Source organism: Thunnus thynnus, chromosome 12 (genome assembly GCF_963924715.1).
Source record: "Thunnus thynnus chromosome 12, fThuThy2.1, whole genome shotgun sequence".
In the NCBI taxonomy this organism is placed as follows: domain Eukaryota; kingdom Metazoa; phylum Chordata; class Actinopteri; order Scombriformes; family Scombridae; genus Thunnus; species Thunnus thynnus.
In genome coordinates this window covers 17,959,114-17,981,025 of record NC_089528.1, presented here as the reverse complement: position 1 = coordinate 17,981,025, position 21,912 = coordinate 17,959,114, and the positions used below count along the sequence as shown (strand labels likewise).

General features: G+C 40.8%; 3 protein-coding genes across 4 annotated transcripts; 2 read left to right on the top strand and 1 right to left on the bottom strand.

Moving 5' to 3' along the window:
• Positions 1-561: 561 nt before the first annotated feature.
• Positions 562-3,151, top strand: exosc4 (exosome component 4). The gene is made up of 3 exons (XM_067606016.1): positions 562-798; positions 2,352-2,558; positions 2,654-3,151. The coding sequence occupies exons 1-3, from the start codon at positions 628-630 to the stop codon at positions 3,011-3,013; spliced, it is 738 nt and encodes a 245-aa protein (XP_067462117.1). The 5' UTR covers positions 562-627; the 3' UTR covers positions 3,014-3,151.
• Positions 3,152-3,875: 724 nt separating this feature from the next.
• gpaa1 (glycosylphosphatidylinositol anchor attachment 1) lies at positions 3,876-10,746 on the top strand. 2 transcript variants are annotated; one of them, XM_067606013.1, is made up of 13 exons: positions 3,876-3,990; positions 4,291-4,385; positions 5,019-5,198; positions 5,817-5,928; positions 6,032-6,179; positions 6,695-6,796; positions 6,923-7,119; positions 7,226-7,422; positions 7,537-7,690; positions 7,897-7,968; positions 8,069-8,262; positions 9,148-9,318; positions 9,508-10,746. In XM_067606013.1, the coding sequence occupies exons 2-13, from the start codon at positions 4,312-4,314 to the stop codon at positions 9,749-9,751; spliced, it is 1,845 nt and encodes a 614-aa protein (XP_067462114.1). In that variant the 5' UTR covers positions 3,876-3,990; positions 4,291-4,311; the 3' UTR covers positions 9,752-10,746. The 2 variants fall into 2 exon arrangements, with proteins under 2 accessions (XP_067462114.1, XP_067462112.1); XM_067606011.1 differs by having other exon boundaries at positions 8,066-8,262.
• Positions 10,747-11,423: 677 nt separating this feature from the next.
• On the bottom strand, positions 11,424-21,571 carry LOC137194272 (ranBP-type and C3HC4-type zinc finger-containing protein 1-like). The gene is made up of 9 exons (XM_067606015.1): positions 21,091-21,571; positions 18,064-18,238; positions 17,334-17,426; positions 17,101-17,242; positions 16,900-16,990; positions 16,533-16,818; positions 13,230-13,333; positions 12,142-12,243; positions 11,424-12,039 (listed from the first exon to the last, which is right to left on the bottom strand). Exons 1-9 carry the CDS (start codon positions 21,352-21,354, stop codon positions 11,989-11,991), a joined length of 1,308 nt encoding a protein of 435 aa, XP_067462116.1. The 5' UTR covers positions 21,355-21,571; the 3' UTR covers positions 11,424-11,988.
• Positions 21,572-21,912: the final 341 nt, after the last annotated feature.

The following is a 21,912-nucleotide window of genomic DNA, read 5'->3' as shown; positions in this document are numbered from 1 at the left end:
CTTTCAAAACCAACTTTCAACCTTTCAAATCTTAGTTTTAGTGTTTCAAATCCTGACAGTTATCTCACATCATAAGAAACCAAATGAACAAATGCATTCAAATTATATTATTAGTCAACAACTAAATTATATGAGTCCAACAAGAGTTCAATAAATAATCTGTTTCAGCTAAAAAACAATGGAGACTTATCAGATAAGTTGTTACACTGAATGATTACCATATTTTATGTACTTTGGCTGCACAGTATTTGAATGCTCGTGAAATATGGAACACAAACAACGACATAAGTATTAATAAATAAATAAATGTAGAAATACAGAAATAGCCTAAATATAATATTATTTATGGAAATGTAGAAAATAAATCCAAGACAATTTAATTATGTCATTTTTTGTTACCAAATGTATGTATTTATTTATTTATTCATTCAATCATGTCATTTTTTGTGCTCCATAGAGAGGGTAGAACAACTGCAAACTTGATTTGCAGCTACGAAAAGCTAAACTTCTTATTTTTGGCCCTTTTGTTTGCCGTAGCCCTTCCGGCGAAAGGGTGTATGGGTAATGTAGTACAGCGGCAGACACGTGGGGTCGTTGCGTTGCTGTTCATTCGAAGTTTGCGGAAACATGGCGGGCCTGGAGCTGCTGTCTGACCAGGGATACCGTGTAGATGGAAGAAAAGCCACCGAGCTGCGGAAGGTTCAGGCCCGCATGGGAGTGTTTGCTCAGGCCGATGGATCTGCGTATTTAGAGCAGGGAAACACCAAAGCGCTGGCTGTCGTGTACGGTCCGCATGAAGTAAGTAAAGTAGCACTGAGCTATAACAGCTATAACGTTAACCCAAGACTGGTAATAAACATTATTAATTATCTGGTGCAGCAAGCATTTATAATTGCTGTAAAACAGTACTGTTTTCATCTGCACTTGGACGATATATTACGTGTGTTATAAAAGATATTGATTATTCGCATCATTGCTCATTCTAACAAACTAGGAATGAAATGCAAATTAGGATGAAACCATAATCCTATGTGAGTGTTTTACTCAAGAATACTTGAATACTGGATTAAAGTACTAGTTCATAATTTTTCAAGTCTGTCTTAAAACAATTGTCAGGTGTTTTGAAATTACCGTAATCATTCCTCCTGTTTATACTGGTCATTAGAAGATCCACAGACCTCCTTCTCCACAAACTCAACAGTCCCCCTTCTGTGCAAATATGTATTTAAAAGTTCATCTGAAGCTAATATGAAGTAGACATCTAGTCAACGTTAGTCTTTTTAGTGCCAAAGTCCCTCCTTTTGTTACTTTACTTCCACCGCAGCTCAACAGGGAAACACTGTCCGAGGAAACAGAGAGGGGATCTGATGCTAAAAAGACTGTAAATGTGGCAGACATCTACTTGATATGACTTACTCAGACCCCGCCTAGTCTCCTTGAGATCAGAATCTCTTTTTCAAGAGAGACCTGTCTACAAGAATGAAGATATACAGTTTAAGCATAGGCAGACAGACGCACAGATAATTCACAGACATACAGGCATGTGACACATTAAAGGAAAAAACCTGAATGCTTGACCCCTACAGTGAATGGATCAGGTGGCTCTGTTATGCTGTGGGAGGCATTTTGCTGGCATGGTTTGGGTCCACTTGTCCCCTTAGAGGGAAGGGTCCCTGCAAATAAATACAAAGTTGTTCTGAGTGATCACATTTATCCTATGATGAAACATTTCTATCCTGATGGGACTGGTCTCTTCCAGGATGACAATGTCCCCATAGGGCACGAAAGGTCACTGAATGGTTTGATGAGTATGAAAATGATGTGAATCGTATGCTGTGGCCTTCACGGTCACCAGATCTCAACCAAATTGAACATCTATGGGAGCTTTTGGACCATTGTGTTAGACAGCGCTCTCCACCACCATCATCATCAAAACACCAAATGAGGGAATATCTTTTTGAAGAATGGTGTTCATCCCTCCAGAAGAGTTCAAAGACTTGTAGAATCAATGCCAAGACGCATTGAAGCTGTTCTGGCTGCACGTGGTGGCCCAACACCTTACTAAGACACTTTATGTTGGTTTTTCTTTAATTTGTCACCTGTATGTACATTAAACATTATTTTCACATTAAGAAAAAGAACAGTGCATATATTCTTAAAATATGTGTCATCAAGAAATGTTTTGGAACTATCTATAATGATTTTCTATTTTGGCATTATGCAATTTTACGTTTTCCTGATCCAAATTGAGGGCCTAGGGATAGAGGGGGTATAGATTGTAAATCCCCATCAAGGCAAATCTGTGATATTGGGCTACATAAATTAAATTGACTCGTCTTTGTCACCCCTAGATGCGAGGCTCACGTAGTCGGACTCTTCACGATCGGGCCGTTATCAACTGCCAGTACAGCATGGCCACATTTAGCACGGCGGAGAGGAAGAGGAGACCACACGGGGACCGCAAGTCCACTGAGATGAGCCTCCATCTCAAGCAGACGTTCGAAGCTGCTGTGATGACCCAGCTCTACCCACGCTCTCAAATAGACATCTATGTCAAGGTTAATGTTGACATTTTGGGAAAAATATGAATAACAGGAATTGATTTTGTTTTTGTCTTTTATTAAAGTGAAGGGAAACTTTCTCTCCTAAACAGATTCTTCAGTCAGATGGAGGGAACTACAGCGTGTGTGTGAATGCTGCCACTCTGGCGGTGATTGATGCCGGCATCCCCATGCGGGACTACGTGTGCGCCTGTACAGTTGGGTTTGTGGACGAGACGCCCCTCGCAGATCTTTGCTATGCTGAGGAGGGGGGAGGAGTGAGCTCTCTGGCTTTAGCGCTGCTGCCCCGCGGCGGGCAGATCGCTCTGCTGCAGATGGACGCCAGACTGCATCAGGATCACCTGGAGACTCTGATTGAGGCCGCCATGACGGCTTGTAAAGGTGTGAGCAAGGTGCTGGATGAGGTGGTGCGGCAACACCTCCAGGAAGTCTCAGTGCTCACTGGAGAGTGATGTTGGACAGAGGGATGAACATCTGGACTGTGTTTTTGGGTGCAGCCTGAATGTTTTTTATGTATGCATGGTATTTACTGTATACTTTTGTACATTATGGTATATATGTGAGAAGCAACAATAAATATGTGAACTCTGCCTCATTTGTATTTTACTTGTTTATCTATGAATGGCTGCATTTATTTAAGTAGTTAAATGCACACTACGTAAAATAAATGCAAACAAAAGGGTAGATGTGAAAAAAACAAAACAAAACATAAGACTGAAACTTACTTTCACTTACATTTTTTATTTTATTTTGATTGACAGCTCTTTAAATGTGCTAAACAACACTAGACTACAACTGAAGATATTCATGTTTTAGGTGTTAAATGTTTGTGTACATCAGCCTAGTTTGAAAACAGCAATAAAACAGGGATGCATATACATTTTATAAATATACATTTTAGAAACGAAATGCTGACTTGAAATCTATAACTCAAAAGCCTAAGTTGTATATATGAAATGTATTTCTTATTACTTTATGAAGCGCTTTGTAGCATTTGTGCTATAAAGTGCTATATTAATAATGATATACTGAATTAATAGCTGAAATGCATTGCTATTGCCATGCTATGCATTGTTAGTGCAATCACATGGAAACTGGATCACGTCTTTTTTTCATCGCGTCAAATATATAAGACAAAGCTGTTAAAGAATGAACTGGATCATAAAGGGATTGAATGCATTGACTTGAAATTACTTTTTTTTTTTTTTTTTTTTTTTTACAAATGACTGTCTTCATTTATCTACAGAGCATGGGTTTAATAACAAGGATTTAAGAACTATGTAATTCAACATTTGGTGGCGGTAGTGCTCTGAATGGTGGCAATTCGCTATTAAACAGGAAGAAGAAGAAGAAGAAGGTAGCCGGATATACTTGTTTGTATGAACCCCACCTCTGCAGGTGGCTCTGACCCACTGTACACTGGAAACCGGTATGTATCCACTTATATTCTGTAAAATAATACAAAACAACCACTTAACTGTTAATAATTCAGCTCGTGTTTGCAGACGACAGCGCTTTAAAACGTTTTATGCTAGTTAGCGGCGGGCTAGCTGTCAGTAGAAATGTTAACTGCCCGTGCACAGAGGCATAGATGATGATATACATATAAATTACTGTAGATTAAACTCATAATATCCAGCACCGCGGGATTCAACCACAGTAACTTCTTGTTTATAACGACGTATTTTAAATGTATACTTTATAATCGCTGTGTTTGTTTGCTCTCCAGAGTCCATCACAGAACAACAAGATGGGGCTGCTGTCTGATCCAAACAGAAGACGGGCTTTGATCAGCCTGCTCACCCGCCTCAATGCCCCAATTTGGTGCCTTTTTAAAATCTGTACCCTTCAATACACTACATATTACGCGAGCTGCAACGATTATTAGTCGATTAGTCGATGGACAGAAAATGAATGAATGTTTATGAGCCAAGTATGCAAGCATATAAAGAATCTGTTTTGGCATTTGCTCCCACGAATGCAACATAGAACAATACAAATATAACAAGAGTAAGGTAACAATAATAATGAAATAAACAAAGTAGTACTAACTTAAATTAAACATTTTAAATCTGTTTACAGAATGGAATAATAGTTGATGAAATGGGATATAAAACTTGAAATGTGAACTGCGCTACGGACCAAGAAATGGTGACAAGTGCAAAAATTAAATGTGACACATGCAATAAATAATTAAATTGTGTAACAGTGGGGGTTGAATGTAATGTACAAGTCAAGTCTGATGAAATATATGAAAGTAACCAGTGCAGGGCTTTGGGTAACAGTCTAATCTGCATTTTTCAGAAAATAGTCGACAGATTAATCGATAATGAAAATAATAATAAGTTAGTTGCAGCCCTTTATTTTACACTTCATTCTAATGTGCACCTGTGCTTTTGCTTACAATTAATTTTGTCATTCCTCCTTCTCTCAACCATCCCTTCATGCACTTCACAGTGTGGTCTGCTACATGGCGGGTGTGGCCTGGTTCATGGGGTTGGCATTCGAGCCGTTCACTCTGCGGACGTACATGTCAGAGAACGCTATGGGTTCTACCATGGTGGAGGAGCGTTTTCCAGCCGGGGAGAGGGCACTGGCCACGGGCAGGGAGTTTGCAGCACATAAGAAGAAAGTAGGGTAAGCAACACAAGAGCTACAAAGAAAAATAATTGAGATCCCAGTTTGTGGAGAGTCCGTCCTGATTTGTGCAATATAAGGAGAGGTATTATGAACAATTAGCACAGTTTATTGTGCTAATTTTTCTAGAATTTTGGACAAATCTTTACACGATTACATGTTTTTTGAGCTTGTAAACAATATAAGTCTGGACACAGTTTGCTTATTCAGTACTATAAAATGAATGAATGAGTTTTTATTTTTGTCATACCATTAAAAAATAATCTGTCCCACATGCGATTACATGACATGCAATAATGCAAAATATAAATAACAACTTAAGGTGATTGACATTCATGTTCCAAACAGAAACAAATTATTGCTGCAAACCACATACTGTATGTAATATGGGAAAAACATGCTTTACACAGAAAAACAAACAAACAAAAAGAGTATAAAACATTTTTTCTTAATGACTAGGCATTGTCCAAATACCCACATAGAGCAAAAGTGTTCACAGAGAGTTTTCATAATTTCAAGATATCCCATAAGGAAGTAATCATTTTTAGCCCAAGCCCAGTTGCATTTGCTCTTATGCCTCAAATCTGTGCAGTAATATAATCAGTTGTTTCTCTGCAGTGGGATGCCAGTGGATTGGCTGGTGAGGACTATGCAGGCTCGAGGTCTGGAGGTGTTCACTCAGAGCTTCTCCCGCACTCTGCCCTTCCCTGATGAAAACAAAGAGAGATATGTGAGTTTGTGATGAAAGATGCATCAGATGACAGCCAACAAGCTGACTGAATTTAGTTTTTGTATATTCCCAGAGTTCATCTCACTCTCCCCTCTTCTCTCAGATGGTGAGAGGTACAAACGTATATGGGATCCTTCGTGCTCCTAGAGCTCCACGGACTGAAGCTCTGGTGCTGAGTGCTCCCTGCAGCCCCGGCGATAACAACAACCAGGCTGTGGGACTGCTGCTTGGTTTGGCACATTACTTCAGGAGTGAGTATAGAACATATAGCATATTATACCTGCGTGCAACACTGTAAATGTTAAAAGAATTTATTCGCAATTCTTTTAAATGATGGAGACTGGATCCAAAGTATCAAAGTTTAAGTTGAATTAATTTTCTTGTACAAGAAGGAGCGTTTCACAGTGCAACACACAAGTAGGGTTACAGAGAAAAAGGCTCGTCATGGAGCATTCACAGTCAGTTTATATACCTTACAAATGGGCGTTTCAGCTTTCTCCTGATGTTTACTGACACACTCCACAGATAACACTTTCTCAGTTCTCTAATTGATGGCCAGCTGCGTTTGCTGTTTCTGCAACTTTGCAGAGCAGAACAAGAACATTCATCATGACTTGTAAAAACAGGAACACACATATATTATGAGCTTAAGACATCTAATCACAGTTTAATCCTAATGTTTATAACAGTAAATATCACTGTGTTGGTGCATTTTATACCTGGCAGTTGCATTTCTTGGTTTACTGAGTGCTGTGTTCCTCGATAGATCAGATTTACTGGGCCAAGGATATCATATTCCTCGTGAACGAGCATGATCTGATTGGTATGCAGGCGTGGCTGGAGGGCTACCACCACACCAACACTACAGGTGATCCCCTGTTTTTTTTACAAAACACATCAACAAGTATCCCTTTCTTCATATACATCAGTGGTCAACACCATGCAGCCACTGTCTTGCAGAACATATTAAAAACAACTGGATTGGTTCCTCCAGGTATGGACTGGTCTCCTCTTCAAGGCCGTGGTGGTTCAATCCAGGCAGCCCTGTCTCTGGAGCTCAGCAGTGATGTCATCACCAGTTTGGACGTGGTACTAGAGGGTCTCAACGGTCAGCTCCCCAACCTGGATTTAGCCAACCTCTTTTATGCTTTCTGTCAGAAGATAGGGGTCCTTTGCACTATCCAGGGCAAGGTAAACGCAACAGCTACAACTTAGCACGTTTTCTTTTCTGTCATATTTGTGGTAAGCAGAATGCCCAGTTAGTTGAGTAACATTTAACTTTTCTCTGTTTCTGTAGCTGCAGAGGAATGACTGGGACAGTGTGTCAGGCTACAGCCACGCAGTCCAGACCATGATGATGATGGTAATGAAGCAGGCCAGTGGGCGGCCCTGGGGAGACCACGGCCTCTTTCTGCGCTACCACATTGAGGCTGCCACCCTCAAAGGCATCAACAGCTTCCGCCAGTACAAGACTGACGCCACCACTATTGGAAGGTCAGAACAAGTTTATGCTTTTTATATATATATATGTTTTTTTTTGTTTGTTCACCCCATATGTCGTCACGTAATTACTGGTTTTCTTTTTTTGTCCTAATGAATATCCTCCAGGCTCCTGGAAGGAATGTATCGTAAGCTGAATAACCTGCTGGAGCGCCTGCACCAGTCCTATTTCTTCTACCTGATGCCATCGCTCTCTCACTTTGTCTCCATTGGTTACTACATGCCAGCGTTTGGCCTGCTCGCTGTTATCCTGCTGCTTCGTGTATCCTTCCACTATTATTTCATGGTCATCAGTTAGATTTGATAAAAAATGAAATAGGGAAAAGCTAATTAATAGAAATTGACGTGTTTAGACAGACATGATAGCAGACCAGGGTATAGTATAATTGATTACATCTTAACTGCATAATTTTTACAGTCCTATTGATATATACTTAATTGTCAGTTTTGCCCTTGACTATGATACAGGCCTTAGATCTTTGGGTTCAACTGGCAACTCCACCACCAAGAACAGAAGATGGAGTCGCTGACATCGAGCAGGTTAAACACACACGCTACAACAAACGCACCAGACATTAAACTTTTCATCTGACTTGCGACTTAAGTCAGCGATTTAATCAAAACTCTTTCCTCAAAGCAGTCCAGTCCAGGAGTGCTGTCTGTGTTGACTCCTCTGGTGATCAGCCATCTGACCGGAGTAGCTCTGTACACGCTGCCGATCCGGTTTCAGGAGATGGCGGTGGAACACTTCCCGGTGTCTGAGACTGAGGCTGTGGTCCTCACGGCTATTGCTGTTTACACCGCAGGACTGGCTTTACCTCATAACACACACAGGTAACTGCCCACACCTGCAACACTGACTCACATGTTAGATATCTTTTTCTTCTTCTATTGTATAGTATAAATGTTGTCTTTTCATGGTTTTAAAGGCAGCTTCACATGTTGATACGAAATTCTGAATAGAGTGCAGTAAAAAACTCTTTCTTTACCCACTTATCCACATGATAATGACTTTTTCACAGATATATTATCACCTAAACCTTTCAAGGATTAAATATTGGGTTAAACTCATTCTTGCATCCAAAATGGTCCAATCACCAATGTTCCAAAATGTTGATTTGATTTTATAAACATCACCTCGCTCAGCTTTTACAAAATCCAGAGTATGACTGGGGGAAAAAAAACCTGCTAAAAATAACCAAATCATAAAACATTTGATATTCAGTTAAAGAAATGAGGAAATATTCACATTTGAAAGGCTGCAATCAGAGAATTTGGACATTTTTTTTCTTAAAAAATTACTAAAAACAATTAATCAATCATCAAAACACTTGACGATTAATTTTCTGTCGACTAATCAGTTAATTGACTAGTCGGAGCTCTACAAGCCACTACTTTTTGTGATTTTTTTTTTTTGTTTTGTTTTCCATGGCTCCCCCTCAATGTCTTGACAAGCAGCTACATTGAACTATTGATATCTAGCTTAGCTGCAGCATAATAGCATATTTAACAAGGTTTTTAATGTTGATTTTAAAGCTTATTTCTTCCATTTTGATATGTATATGAAAACATAAATAATGTAAATGTCTCTTCCTTTTTTATGTGATGACATGCTATTAAAAATGTGCAGGGGGAAAAAAAAGGAATCATGTGACACTGTCTTTGAGGCCTCCGCTGTAGGAACCACTATTGTTAAGTGTCATGTTGTGTTTGTTGCAGACTCCTGTCAGGTGAGGGGACGGAGCAGGGCTGGAGAGTCCTGAAGCTGGTCGCCGTGCTGTACCTGGCTGTGTTGCTTGGCTGCACCGCCCTCATCAACTTCTCCCTGGGCTTTATCCTGGCTCTCACCCTGGTGCCTGTGGCTGCCTTCGTCACACCCCACGTCCCAAAGTAATACACCCACACACAGACATATACAACAACTTAATGAAATCAGTGAATTACTTGAAGTCAGTGAGTTACTTGTTTATGGTATTAATTGAAATTATTAACTTCTTTGGCTTTTTCACTAAGTAAGAACATCCTAGAACGCACCATATGCCAGTAAACTAAAACCTCACTCTCTTCTTCTCCACTCAGGGTTCTGTCAGCCTTCATCATGGTCGTCCTCAGCCCAGCCTGCACTCTGCTCTTTTCAGTCTTCCTCTACCAAGAGCTGCTGGAAGTGCCCGTCAGCTTCCAAGATGGTTGGTTGCTCTACCTGTCAGTCATCTCGCAGGGCATCCTGGACCACTTCCTCTACGGTTCTCTGGTTTACCCGCTAGTAGCCCTTCTGGTCTATCCTTGTTGGCTGCTTTTCTGGAACATCCTCTTCTGGAAGTAGGTGCCAGTCCTGCAGGACCACTGAAGGCGTTGTTTCTCAGGTTTGTCTTCACCGGGGGAATGTGAAGATGACAGTTAAATCCACTGGAGTGATTGGAAAAGAAGAAGAGGAATGTCTGTAGTTGATTTGGGAAGGATGCTGTGACTCCCTTTTTTTTGGACATTTTGTTGATATTACAATATTAACTCCCAAGTATTTTATTCCAAAGCTTTGGAGGATTTCTGAATGAACAAAACCATTTTTTAAACAAAGCAAAATGGACTGATTTGTTCTTTAATATCAGTCTTACAGATGTATAAATGCATAAAGGAAGAAGAGACTATCTTTTCCCAAGTAACTATAAATGTCATGTTGGTTTGTTTTCTGTAATAACTGCATTTGGTTTAAGGTTTAAAGATTTTTGTTTGTGGTACATAAAGAAAAAATACTGCACTTTTTATTTTACGTCTTTTATCAGGCAGGATGGTAATGATGGAAGTAGAGCTGCAACGATTAGTTGATTAATCGATTAGTCAATCCACAGAAAATTAATCATCATCTATTTTGATAACTGATTAATAGTTTTTGGCTAGCGTTTCAGCTCCTCAAATGTGAAGATTTACTGCATTTCTTTGTCAGACACGATAGTAAACTTAATAAATTTGGGTTTTGGACTGTTAGCCACAAACAAAACAAGATACAGGATGTCACCTTTGACTGTCATGTTTCACTATTTTGACCAAACAGTTAATCAGTTAATTGAGAAAATAATCAGGAAATTAATCAATAATAGAAGTGGAAGAAGTTTAGACAGTACAAACATGGTAACTGGAACTGGAAACTGGTAAAAAGCTGGTTGGTAGGATGTCTCTTTCAAGACGTCTGTACATCTGCATCTGTCGAACAAGCCGTCGCTGCATCGCCATATTTTTATACTTGTTTTGATAACTTTGTTTGAAACATGTTTATTTCTTATTTATAAATGCCAAAATAATAAAAGACTGAAAAAGTTTGGATCCCCGTGTTTTCAAGCATAACGCTTACATCACATTACCGCAGTTGATCTGATAACGAACACAGAACATTCATCCTAAAACCAAAGACACTAATATCCACTCAATTCAAGAACCTTATATTAGTCATTGAATAAATAATTTACACATAGATTTCATGTAAATTAAAATTTGCATTGAGTCATGGGTCATTAAAGAAGTTCAGTGATCAACCACTTAAAAATAGCAATAGATGTGAATGGAAAGTAGTTTTACTGGAAGTTAGTCTTTGCATTTATGACCCTAAAATACACTATACAATAAAATCCATATATCTACTCTATAATTAAAGTACTGTGCAGAATAAATTCATCTGTGCTTCAAACCTGCTGTACAACTACAAGTTGATAAATAGACATGACATGATTTGTTTCATTATGTTTATTCAGCTAATGCAATTTTTTTTTTTTTTTTTTTTTTTTTACAGTATTATGTACTGAAAACAGATCATTCCATTGCTGTCACAGCTGAGAGGGAATCGAGTAAGATTAGATCAACTGCTAAAATGTACATCAATTACTCAATGCATCTTGTTAAAAATAATACACTTAATACAATGTTATAAAAAAATAAAAGCACTTGACAACCCTGTAAACTTGACATACCTTCTCATCTCCAACACGGCTTTTTCAAAAAAAAAAAACAAACAAAAGTCCCAATATTTTGGCACCAACAGATGACGCACTAGCAAACAGATCAGGGTATTGCACAAGGCTTCACCTTTTCTCTAACTTCACAGTTGGCAGAAACTGAAAGCCTGACATTCCCTCATCTTCGGCTGAAATCAAATATAAAGAATTAACATGTCCATCTCCCCTAAAATAAATATTAGGCCGTCCGTGTTGTTTGCTCCGCGCGCACACACACACACACACATACACACACGCACACACCATTTAAAATAAATAAGAAAGAGATCTGGCCAAATTCAAATGTATGTCATGGTCATGTCATGTCCGTATAAATGGTTAAAGCTGACTCTGTCTGCAGTTCATTGCCCGAGCCGTGCAGCTCTGTGTCATGCTACAGTGCTTTAAACGCTCCAGTCGTCAGCAGCCAGCCAGCCGTCGGGACTCTCAGTGCACTGGACAGTCTTTATATGAGTATGTTGTCGACATGTACGACAGAATTAGCATCTTCACCCTGTGTGTGTGTGTGCGAGTGTGTGTGTGTGTGTGTAAGTGTGTGAAGGATGATGATGGGCAGTCAGCTGCTGCTTAAACCGGGCTCTCCTCGGTCCTCTCTCCTTCCTTTTTCCTTTGTGAGAGAAGAGGGGATGAAAAAGAGGTGATTGTCACTGAAGGGAAATGTTAAGAAGAGTATGACAAAAGGTGCTGACTGTGAGATACAACGCAGTACCTGCTGGATGCAGGACGTATCTGGTCTGGCTGTAGCACAGATTTCGCAGCCTGGACGGGAGGGCTTGTTGATGAAAGTGCATGAGGGACAAGCCCACTCTGTCTGCAGGGAAGATGTGAAATGATAACAAATGAACAATTTACCCAAACTCAGACAAGCTCATATAGTTTTTCAGTCTCTTTGTATGTGCAGTTTGACAGTTTAAAAAGGTATGTTGAACACTGGCGTTCACTTAGCTTGACACTATTATTGGATGTCTACAGGATCAAGTAGCTGCTCCATTCAAGAGTAGGGAAACACACGGTGTTCAGTGTTGAGGTTGTATATTGTTACCAAATTTTCATAAAAATGATGTGTAAGTATGTACGATTACATTATTGTTGGGAACTACATTCTACAAAGATATGCATATTTGTGTTTATCCAACATGTCCGTGCGTGTGTGTAAATAGGAAGTTGACTCAAAAATGAGGCAGTAATCATTATCATTCTATCTGACGATCAGTTGCTCAGCCTATAAAACATCAGAAAACTGTAAAATCACAATCTCCTACAGCCCAAGGTCATGTGATCAGATGTCTTGTTTTGTCTAACAAACATATTTATTAAGACGAGGAAAATCAGCAAATTCTCTCATTTAAGAAGCTGAAACTATCAAACATTTGGCGTTTTTGCTTGATGGTTAATAGATTATGGAAATAGTTGCTCATTAATGTTCTAAATTAAATGAATTGATTGACTAATTGTTGCAGCTCTAGAATTCATATCCAATTTCTGTGTTAGCTAATGGTCAAATAGCAAATATGTAATATGTAAATTATAACATATGGTTATTTCGTTAGGTCAGAAATGAATCTTTGGAAAAGTTCAGGGATCTCACTGCTTTGGAGCTAAAGTACTACTTAAATCTACAAACACTCCCACCACTAGTTCAAGATAAACTAGGACAAGCGCTAAGGTTGAGCATACTATTAAACTGCACACGGAGACAAAGACTATTAAAGGATGCATCCATTCATTTGTCTGACTCTGGATAAGTTTACTCTCACTGTGTGTCAACTGTCGTAACAATGCAGACTGGTAACATACCTGAGTTTTACTGGCTTTGTTGGGTTTGTCATTCAGTTGCAGATTCTCAATGTCAAGGACATCTTTAATATCACCTGGTCTATCGCTTCCTCCACCTGTGCTCCCTACAGTTGACAAAAACAACAAAAAAGGTTTTTACAGTTTCAACATAGAACATGAATGAAGTTTTACAGATTTTCAAACAATGCTACAAAAGCAAAAAAGATTTTAAAAAAACACTTGAATCATTTTAAGATTTTCAGACTTTTAGGTCTTCAATAAACATCATAAATCACTGAGAAAACATGGATAGATAAACAAATAAATAATTGCGAACATTAACAGGAAGAATAAAAGGAGGCAAACAAGAAAAGATAGAGAGATAGTGCATTACATTAAAACAGAGGAGACAGCTAAAAATCTAAAGTAAAAGACATAATCATTCATGAATAAGAATATAAATGCCTTAGAGTAGATTAAAATGTTTTAGTATATGATATGGTGTAAAAGTCATATTATAGAAAGGCTCGGTTAAAAAGATATGTTTTTAAGCGTCGTTTAAAGCTTTTTAAAGCTAAAGAGAGACTGCTTCTCTAACATCTTTCGGTAAGGTGTTCCAGAGTTTGGGAGCATTATTGAAAAAAGCTGCATCTCCAATTTTCTTTTGGGAAAGTATATGGATCTCAAGCAGTCCTGCAGAGGATGATCTAAGGGATCGTGAGGGAGCATCAGGAATCAGGGAGTCTTTGATGTAGCTCGGCCCTGACCCACTGAGAGCTTTAAAACCGAGTAACAGGACTTTGAAGTTGATTCTGGAGGACACAGGGAGCCGGTGTAGGCTAGCCAAGACTGGAGTGATGTGTTCTCTCTGTTTTGTTTTTGTTAATAGTCTGACCGCAGAGTTTTGAATGAGTTGTAATCTTTCAATTGGCCCTTTAGGAAGTCCTGTAAAAAGTGCATTGCAATAGTCTAATCTACTTGAAATAAAAGCATTAATTAGTTTTTCAGCATCTTGTTGAGTCAGGAATGGTCGAACCTTGGCAATATTTCTGAGATAAAAGAATGCTGTTTTAGTCACTTTATATGGGATTTGAAGCTTAATTCAGAATCTAAAATGACTCCTAGGCTTGTTACCTCTGATTTGATTAAGGGAGTCAGGTTGCCAAGTCTTTTAAAGATCTCATCCCTTTTTGCTTTGGGGCCAATTAATAAGATTTCTGTTTTTTCCTCATTTAATTTCAAAAAGTTATCACTCATCCATTTATTGATTGCGGACAGACAGGCAGTCAGAGAGTTTAGAGCAAGTGGATTGCTTGGTTTACAGATATATATATATATATAATTGTGTATTGTCCACATAGCTCTGGAAGTTAACATCATGTTCTTTGATGACATCACCTTGCGGAAGCATATATAGTGAAAATAGCAGAGACCCGAGGCAGCTCCCTTGTGCAACACCAGAAGTTATGTCATATTTTTCTGACACATGTTCCCTAAAACTAATGAAAGATTTCCTTCCTGTGATGTATGCCTGGAACCAGTTTAAAACGCAGTCTGAGTCACAGTTGCAGTTTGTGATGTTGGAGAATTTTCTCATTTTTGCCAGCTGTCCACAAGGTTGCCTGCAGAGGTCACCAGGTGTTCTAACAATTTTACCTCTAATGGCTGTGATTTTATTGTGAAAAAATTTGGCGAATTCCTCACATTTGAGGGAAGAGGCTTGGGTAAGAAGGTCTGAAGTAGGAGCAGGGTTTAACATACTGTTAATGGTAGAGAACAGTATTCTGGGATTGCTGTTGTTTTCTGAGATGATTTTGGAAAAATAGGATCTTCTTGTAGTGCGTACAGTGTTGTTATAGGTAACCAAGTTTTCTTTGTAGATTGCACGGTGGACCTCCAGTTGAGTTTTCCATTCGGACTGCCGGCGAGCTGTATCGTTTGATCCCACATGGACTATCATTCGCCTAATAGAGGACGGGAGTGAGTGCAGTAGACCTGGTAGCTTATCCAGGATGACCGGGAACGTGGCCCCAGGAAAGCAGTGTGTGGTTGAGTTGAAGGAACGGAGATGGGTGCAGGAGCCCACCGTGGGGCTGGGGTAAAGTGCGGTATGGAGCAGCGAGCCCTGGTGTGAGTGGAGAGCTCATGTATGGCTGAATGAGGGATCAGAGGCGACGAGCTGTGGGGCCCACGGAGCGGCAAAGGGGATGGGGGAGAAGACTCTGCAGGCAGAGGAGGAAAGTCATTCTGGTCGAGGAGATCGTACGTGTTCTTCAGCTGGATGCTATAGTTAGGGGGTGCACGGGAGGAGCGCCTCCCTCTCCTGCTGTGCGCTCCGACCACGGACCAGGGCTCGTGATGTGGTGGAGTGGAGCCGATCAGGTTTTTAGGCTTAGCCCCGAGCTGCATCCAAGACTCTCCGGGGACGGTGACTGGGGCGTCAGCAGCAGTACAGTGGACAGTGACAGCAGAGTCTGGAAGAGAGGTGGCCTCAGCAGCGGGACAGGTAGCTGTGGGATCAGGCACTCAGGTACATATCATGTCACTCTGAAGTCATAATATTTAGAATTTGGTTAGAAAGTTTTGCAGTCACTGACTGACTGAAGTCTCTACTTCATAGACATCACCTGACACTTTACTCTCGTCATGTTCTGCCGAGCTTCACGTGTTGCTTGTTTCATGGACTTTTTGCCTTCTGGTTCTTCAGCAAGTGAATCACATGATCAGGTTGACTGAGGTCAGGAACATTTTACTTTTATGTTTAGGATCACTGACCTGTTGCGTTGTCCTAAACTGCAGAGCTAATAGGGATGTAAACACCTTAAAACACTGACAGCTCTAAGCACTGCGTTATGCTAGAAAACGTCTGAGGGCAAAAGTGTTTATAGTTGTTCCAAACAGCCACACTCAAAGGCGGGGTGAAAAGCTGACTGCCACGGAGAAGAGGGAGACGCAATAATGGTTTGAATATGGGGGTAACGGCACAGATTTCTCTCCTGGAAGACATTCATAGTGTTACATTTGTTTGTATACACGAAAACTGCCATAGTTGTGTAATGAATGAAAAAAAGAGAGCTTGAAGAGAAAAGTTCAAACCCTGCTTTACTGTGTCACCTTCGCACGATTGTTGGGTTTTGAAAGTTACAGAAATTGTCAGATGTAGGGGTTCCCCAAGCTGTTCACACATCCTACAAGCAGTTCTGATGGAGTATACTGTCACCTTAAGTCAGTGCTTTAACCACGATTCATGTAAAATCCAATGCGCTGCTGTAGAACAAAACTACAACTCACTCTGTGACTGTGAGGAGGATGTGCGGAACTCACCCTGGTTGTTGTGGGGTAGTCTTGAAGGCAGGGTGCTGTACCCTCTCCAGTCTTGGGAGGTGGGACCGTTGCCCGGGGGAAGAGGCGGGGCGAGGAGGGCGCTCTCCAGGTCCTGCTGGAACAGCTGGCGGGTAATGCGGGCTTGGCGGGCAGAGATCAGATAGAGGTACGCTGTGTCTCCGTCCTTCTGCACGCCGTAGGACGCCAGTGACCTTGGCTCTGTGCACAAGCACTGACCAATCACCCAGCGCTGCACGCGAGGGTGGAAACCATACTCTAGAAACACCTGACAAAGAAGTGTGGAGGTTATCAGTGGAGCTGCAAACGTGCTATGTTTGTTTTACTGCTGGTTAATCGCTTTTCTAACCTGTTGCTTCAGTGCAGCCACAGTCATGTAGGGAAAAACTTTCACTGTGACGCAACAAGATGACGAAACATCCTCCACAACTACAGATAAACTGTAAGACAGATATGGTGTTATAAGTTGCACGTGAACTGTAACGTCATAGACTAATCAGTCACTGTGACCTTTACTGAATCCTCCGCCCCAACACTTTTCAATCCTCACCTGATCTCTCCGTCTGCGTAGTTCTTTTCAGACAGCTGAATTGTCAGCCCCGCTTTTTGCCGAGCCAGAGCAGATGCGTGCTGCGAAGCGGCTTGAGCGTCACCCGCTTCAATCGCCCTGGCGAGCTCCAAGCAGAGCTCCTCTGAAACAAAGAGGTGACGATCGTAAGTGACAGTTTGAGAGCGTGTAAGAGAACGGGGAGAACATATGGCGATAAGCAGAGATATACCCACCGGTGAGAGGCAGCGAGGCTGAGCTCCACTGCTCCATAGCTGCGGTCGTGTTCGGCTGACCGCCGTCTGATTCGTATGTGTTAATATTTGCAACTGTCGGAGGAGAGATGACAAACAAAAGTGGAGCAAAAGTGCTTTAAAACATGTGGGTGTCAACACACACCGATATCAACTGATATCAGTGTTTAACCTTGCTGCCCAATGTACGTATCAGCAAAACACTTTAATTCTTTAATACATCCAAATGTCCATGTTCACAGTCACAACAAGAAACTACACTGACGGTTTCTTGTACCAACCGAGCAAAGGACACTTAACATCCCCCAAACCTCAGCCATAAAAAATCTAATAGACAATGATGAAGAGCCTGAAGAGTTAAAGGTACAATTTATATCTGAGGACACCAACGTCCTTCCAATTTTTAATGCACTTGCAGACAAAAAGTGGTGTGTCTTTAAACTTTTCACATAGATATATATTTTGTTAGTGTATCCATTTCCATCTGAGGCCAGATTACTGCTTAAAAAAAAATGACCTGAAAGCAGTGAAATCTAGAGTTGAAGAAAATCAGTGTCATGTTGTGAATTTAAATATCTCATTTATATAATCTATGTTGGAAAGTGATAAGAGCTACTTTTTTCACTTCACTGATCAAGCACATGTCACAAAAAAAACAAATGGTTCATAGACAAAGCAGGTCAAAGAATAAAGAAAACGATGTCGAACTGACCTCGATGTGCCTCTCTTAGTGATGACATCACCACCGTGGCCCATTCTTCGGCTTCCCGGTCGCAGCGGAAGTTAAAGCGGATGCAGTCGTGTGGCGGAGCGGCGAGACGCATCTCGTGGCAGCGAGGGGATTTGACCTCGTACTGCACCGAGCGCAGGTCGAACTCTGCGATGAACTGAGGGTGAAAAAAAACAACAACAACAAAACAAATCAAATCATCATTTTGTTTTGTTTACATTCAAGGGCCTGGTAAATTAGGGCAGCCTTGAAAATTTTGTAAATACACTTATTTGCTATGTAAATACTCATGATCTTTTCTTAATTAAGCATTAAATTTGCAATATGCAGATTCAGAATGCAGGAGTAATCTAGATGAGAAAAAGGAAATAATCCCCTGATATATGGCAAAAAAAAAAAGCGAAGTGAAATCCTGGTTCTGACAGAAAAAGACTTCATAAATGAGTGAGTTTGGCAGCACAAGGATTTCACAGCTTAATCTCTCACATTCACTGTGACAATGGAGGGAATCATCAGGGCACCAAAGTCTGTTGTGGGTAGACAAAGGCAGAGGGATGAGAAGAGGGATTTGCCTCCTGCCAAAGAGTGTATACACACACTCCTCCAATATGACTGTGTACAAAAAGTGTGCCAGCTCAGACACACGGGCTGAAAGAAGCTAGGATCAAAGGAGAACCATGCAAATCAAGAAGCGTCTCAATTGTCGAGGGGAAACCTGTCTGGTTTGAGATTCTACCAGGATGACAAGCCTGTCTGACTTTAGGAAAACGTCACATAGTGAACTTGTCAGACGAAGGACAGATTCACGCGTTAAATGAGGATGCGGTGGGACAGACAGAGTGCAAAGTAAGGTCAACTTCAATACCCCATAATACTGAAAGAGGGCAAACACCTCATTCTTGTACTGAAATGTCAGTTGAGTTCCCCTGTGTCTGAGCAGAGCAGCACTGTATGAGAACAGTATAACCTTAATGTATTTAACCAGAGCAATCTAATTTGCAAGGGGAAAACTAGACATTAACAGTGTACAGACAAAACATTTGGAATGTAAAGCACTTACTTTAAGCAACTGAGTGTCTAATCTACTACAATAAAGCCAGCTTGGAACAAAGTGACACTAAGAAAAAACAGATTTGATACAAAAGCAAAAACAAAAAACAGGGGAAAGCAAGAAATGCAGACCACAACGGCTCTACAGTAGAAGTTGAACATGTGGTTGTGACTCAAACCAGAACTGAAACAATTAATCAATCAGTTGATTGAAGTCAATTATCAAGCAAAACTCTGGTTCTGGTTCCAGCTGCTCAAATGCGAGGATTATCTTTTCTGTTTTGCATGATTGTTGATAAAAATATATTTGTGTTTTGGGTGATTAGTCGGAAAAAATGAGTATGTGTGTGAAGACGCATGCTGGGTGCGAGACATTTTCCGTATTTTCTGACATTTTATAGACTAAACAATCAATCAACAGATTAATCAACGATGAAAACGATCATTAGTTGCAGTCCTGACTCAAATGATGATGACAGTTCCGGTTATTACATCATCTTGTCCTAACTGGAGCTCCTGCCTAACATTTTTAAACCAGTTTAACACAACAGCTGATTGTTTAAGAGCTAACATGCTGTAATTCTCATTATATAGATGATGGATGACTGAAAAGTGGAAAGAAAACTCATCACTATTGGAGAAAGTCTGCTTTTATTTATGTAGTAGAAACACACTAGAGAGGCCGGCAGGAAACGCGGAGGTGTCGAGCAAAGTTGGAGCTGCGGACATGAGACCCTCAGGCCACTGTGACACCTTAAAGAATGAATGTTTGATATGATATGTATGTTGTTACCTAAATCAAGAGTTTATCCTCTCAAACGAAGCTTCTCAGGCTCTACTTTCCTCAGTCTCAGCTGTGCTTTAAGCTGGAAATCATTAAGCACGTTAATGAAGCTTTGTGCTGTTGATGAAGATGAACTTCTTCACTAATGCGCAGGTTACCCAGTTCTTGCTTTGTGATTTGAACAACTGGCTTTGTAAAACAGTTAAAACCAAGCAAAAGCTGAGGTGGTGGAAAAGCATAACGAAAGTGGGTGTGCGGTGTGCCATGACTTGTTTTTGAGCTCCACACCGTTATTTATATCTCTGTGTAATTGTTTCATTATCGCATAGAAAAGTTTCTATTCACCCCCCTCCATCCCCTCCCTCCTCCCTTCCATCTGAATGCTGCGATACTGTCACCGCTATCACACTGCACACATCTACAATTTTTCGTGCTTGAATGTCTAATCTCAGTTTTTCCAGGTTTCATAGTCTCATGTTTATCCGGTACGAAGGAATGATTAATGACTGTGGTGTCAAAAAGTCCCTCTTGTTGTTACCCTGCCCATGCTTGAATCATCTAACATAGAATCTGAAGGGATGAAGAAAGACTCCTAACCAGATAGTGACAGATGAAATACTGTGAAATACTTTGCATTAAGACCAGCATCTGTTAACCACTATGAGAAGCTGAAGGATTTCCCCCATGATGCTGTTAATAATTTCAATAAAACTGAATGTGTAAAGACAGAAAATGAAAGTGAAACTAAAAAACCCCTCTTGGCTACAGTAGTTGTAACCCCCTAAACAGCAATGTGAGGCTTTTAACACAACATATAGCCTAGTGTATATAAATTAAAACTATCTAGGACTATGATGGAGTTATTGTGAGATGAGTACAGTAAAGAGATATAATAAGACTTTCAGATATGAGTGGCGGATATGTCTTATGAGTGATCTTTAATGTAAGTTTTGGGTGATACTGTAGGTGCTTGCAGAGTGAAGTCTGGTGCAGTTTCAACCACAAATCTGAATCTGTGGAGCTGCATGTATCGGGGTGAGTGGTGAATAAAATGGCGTGTATAGGCCCCAAAAATAAATATTGTCCAGTAAGGTGGTTCATGATAAACATATCTAAGCAGATTAATGCAGCACACACCCTGTAAAACACTCAGGTGTGTGTGTGTGAACTCTCACCACGCTGCGGTTTCCGCTCGTATCTCGCAGCGCCAGTCGGAACTCTCCGGCCCGGCTCGGGTCCATGCTGAGCTGTAGGCGCAGAGCCTCGCTGCCCGCTCCGGGGAGACACAGGGGCCGGATCCCGGAATGACATACCGACACCCGGACTGACATTAAAACTGTACTGCAGCAAGCCGTCGGCGCAGGGCCGCCGCATGCAGCCTGTTGGGACGAGGCAGGGACCGAGGCTGGAGGAGCCCAGCCGCCCGAGCTGAGTGCCATGTCGCTGGGGGGGAGTGAGGGCGTCTGAAGCCCCGCGGCAGGTGTTACTGCCGCCCGCCGCTTCTGGTCGGTTTATACGGTCCACCGTTGTTTGAAGAGAGCGCGTTTCTTCGCGGGCAGGTCGTGGTTGTCTCCCCGCCTCGCAAATTCTTCCATATCTACCGGACCCGAGCAGCAGCAGACATTGAGCGAAAGAAAAACAAAACAGGAAGCTGAGCTGTACGTCTCTTATTTATCTCCGTCCAGAAACCTGGCCGTGGAACATCCGATCTCACGACATGCACCAAAAAATGACATTTATGATAATGAAAATAATGTAGTTTTTCAAAGATAAGGAAATAAAAAGACACAAACGTAAAAAGATTTTTTTAATATTTTATTTTATTAGCAAGAAAAACTGCCTCAGTTTTCTGCGGTCCCACACAATGAGGACAAAAGCAATAAAACAGCACAAAAGCAAACATTCAGCAATAAAAGAAATAAATTAAACACCTTCCACAGATATAGGTGCAAAACAGCATCATTTATATTGTAAAACAGGGATTACACAAAATTTCA

Bases quoted from the DNA above. Each gene is read 5' to 3' on its own strand.
- gpaa1 (XM_067606011.1), top strand. From the start codon at position 4,312: ATGGGGCTGCTGTCTGATCCAAACAGAAGACGGGCTTTGATCAGCCTG. The intron at 4,386-5,018 runs GTGCCTTTTTAA...TGCACTTCACAG, and splicing joins CGCCTCAATGCCCCAATTTG to TGTGGTCTGCTACATGGCGG. The intron at 5,929-6,031 runs GTGAGTTTGTGA...CTCTTCTCTCAG, and splicing joins ATGAAAACAAAGAGAGATAT to ATGGTGAGAGGTACAAACGT.
- exosc4 (XM_067606016.1), top strand. From the start codon at position 628: ATGGCGGGCCTGGAGCTGCTGTCTGACCAGGGATACCGTGTAGATGGA. The intron at 799-2,351 runs GTAAGTAAAGTA...TGTCACCCCTAG, and splicing joins TCGTGTACGGTCCGCATGAA to ATGCGAGGCTCACGTAGTCG. The intron at 2,559-2,653 runs GTTAATGTTGAC...TCTCCTAAACAG, and splicing joins AAATAGACATCTATGTCAAG to ATTCTTCAGTCAGATGGAGG.
- LOC137194272 (XM_067606015.1), bottom strand. From the start codon at position 21,354: ATGGCACTCAGCTCGGGCGGCTGGGCTCCTCCAGCCTCGGTCCCTGCC. The intron at 17,243-17,333 runs GTGGGTATATCT...TCTTTGTTTCAG, and splicing joins AGCCTCGCTGCCTCTCACCG to AGGAGCTCTGCTTGGAGCTC. The intron at 12,244-13,229 runs GTATGTTACCAG...TCTTCCCTGCAG, and splicing joins ACAAAGCCAGTAAAACTCAG to ACAGAGTGGGCTTGTCCCTC.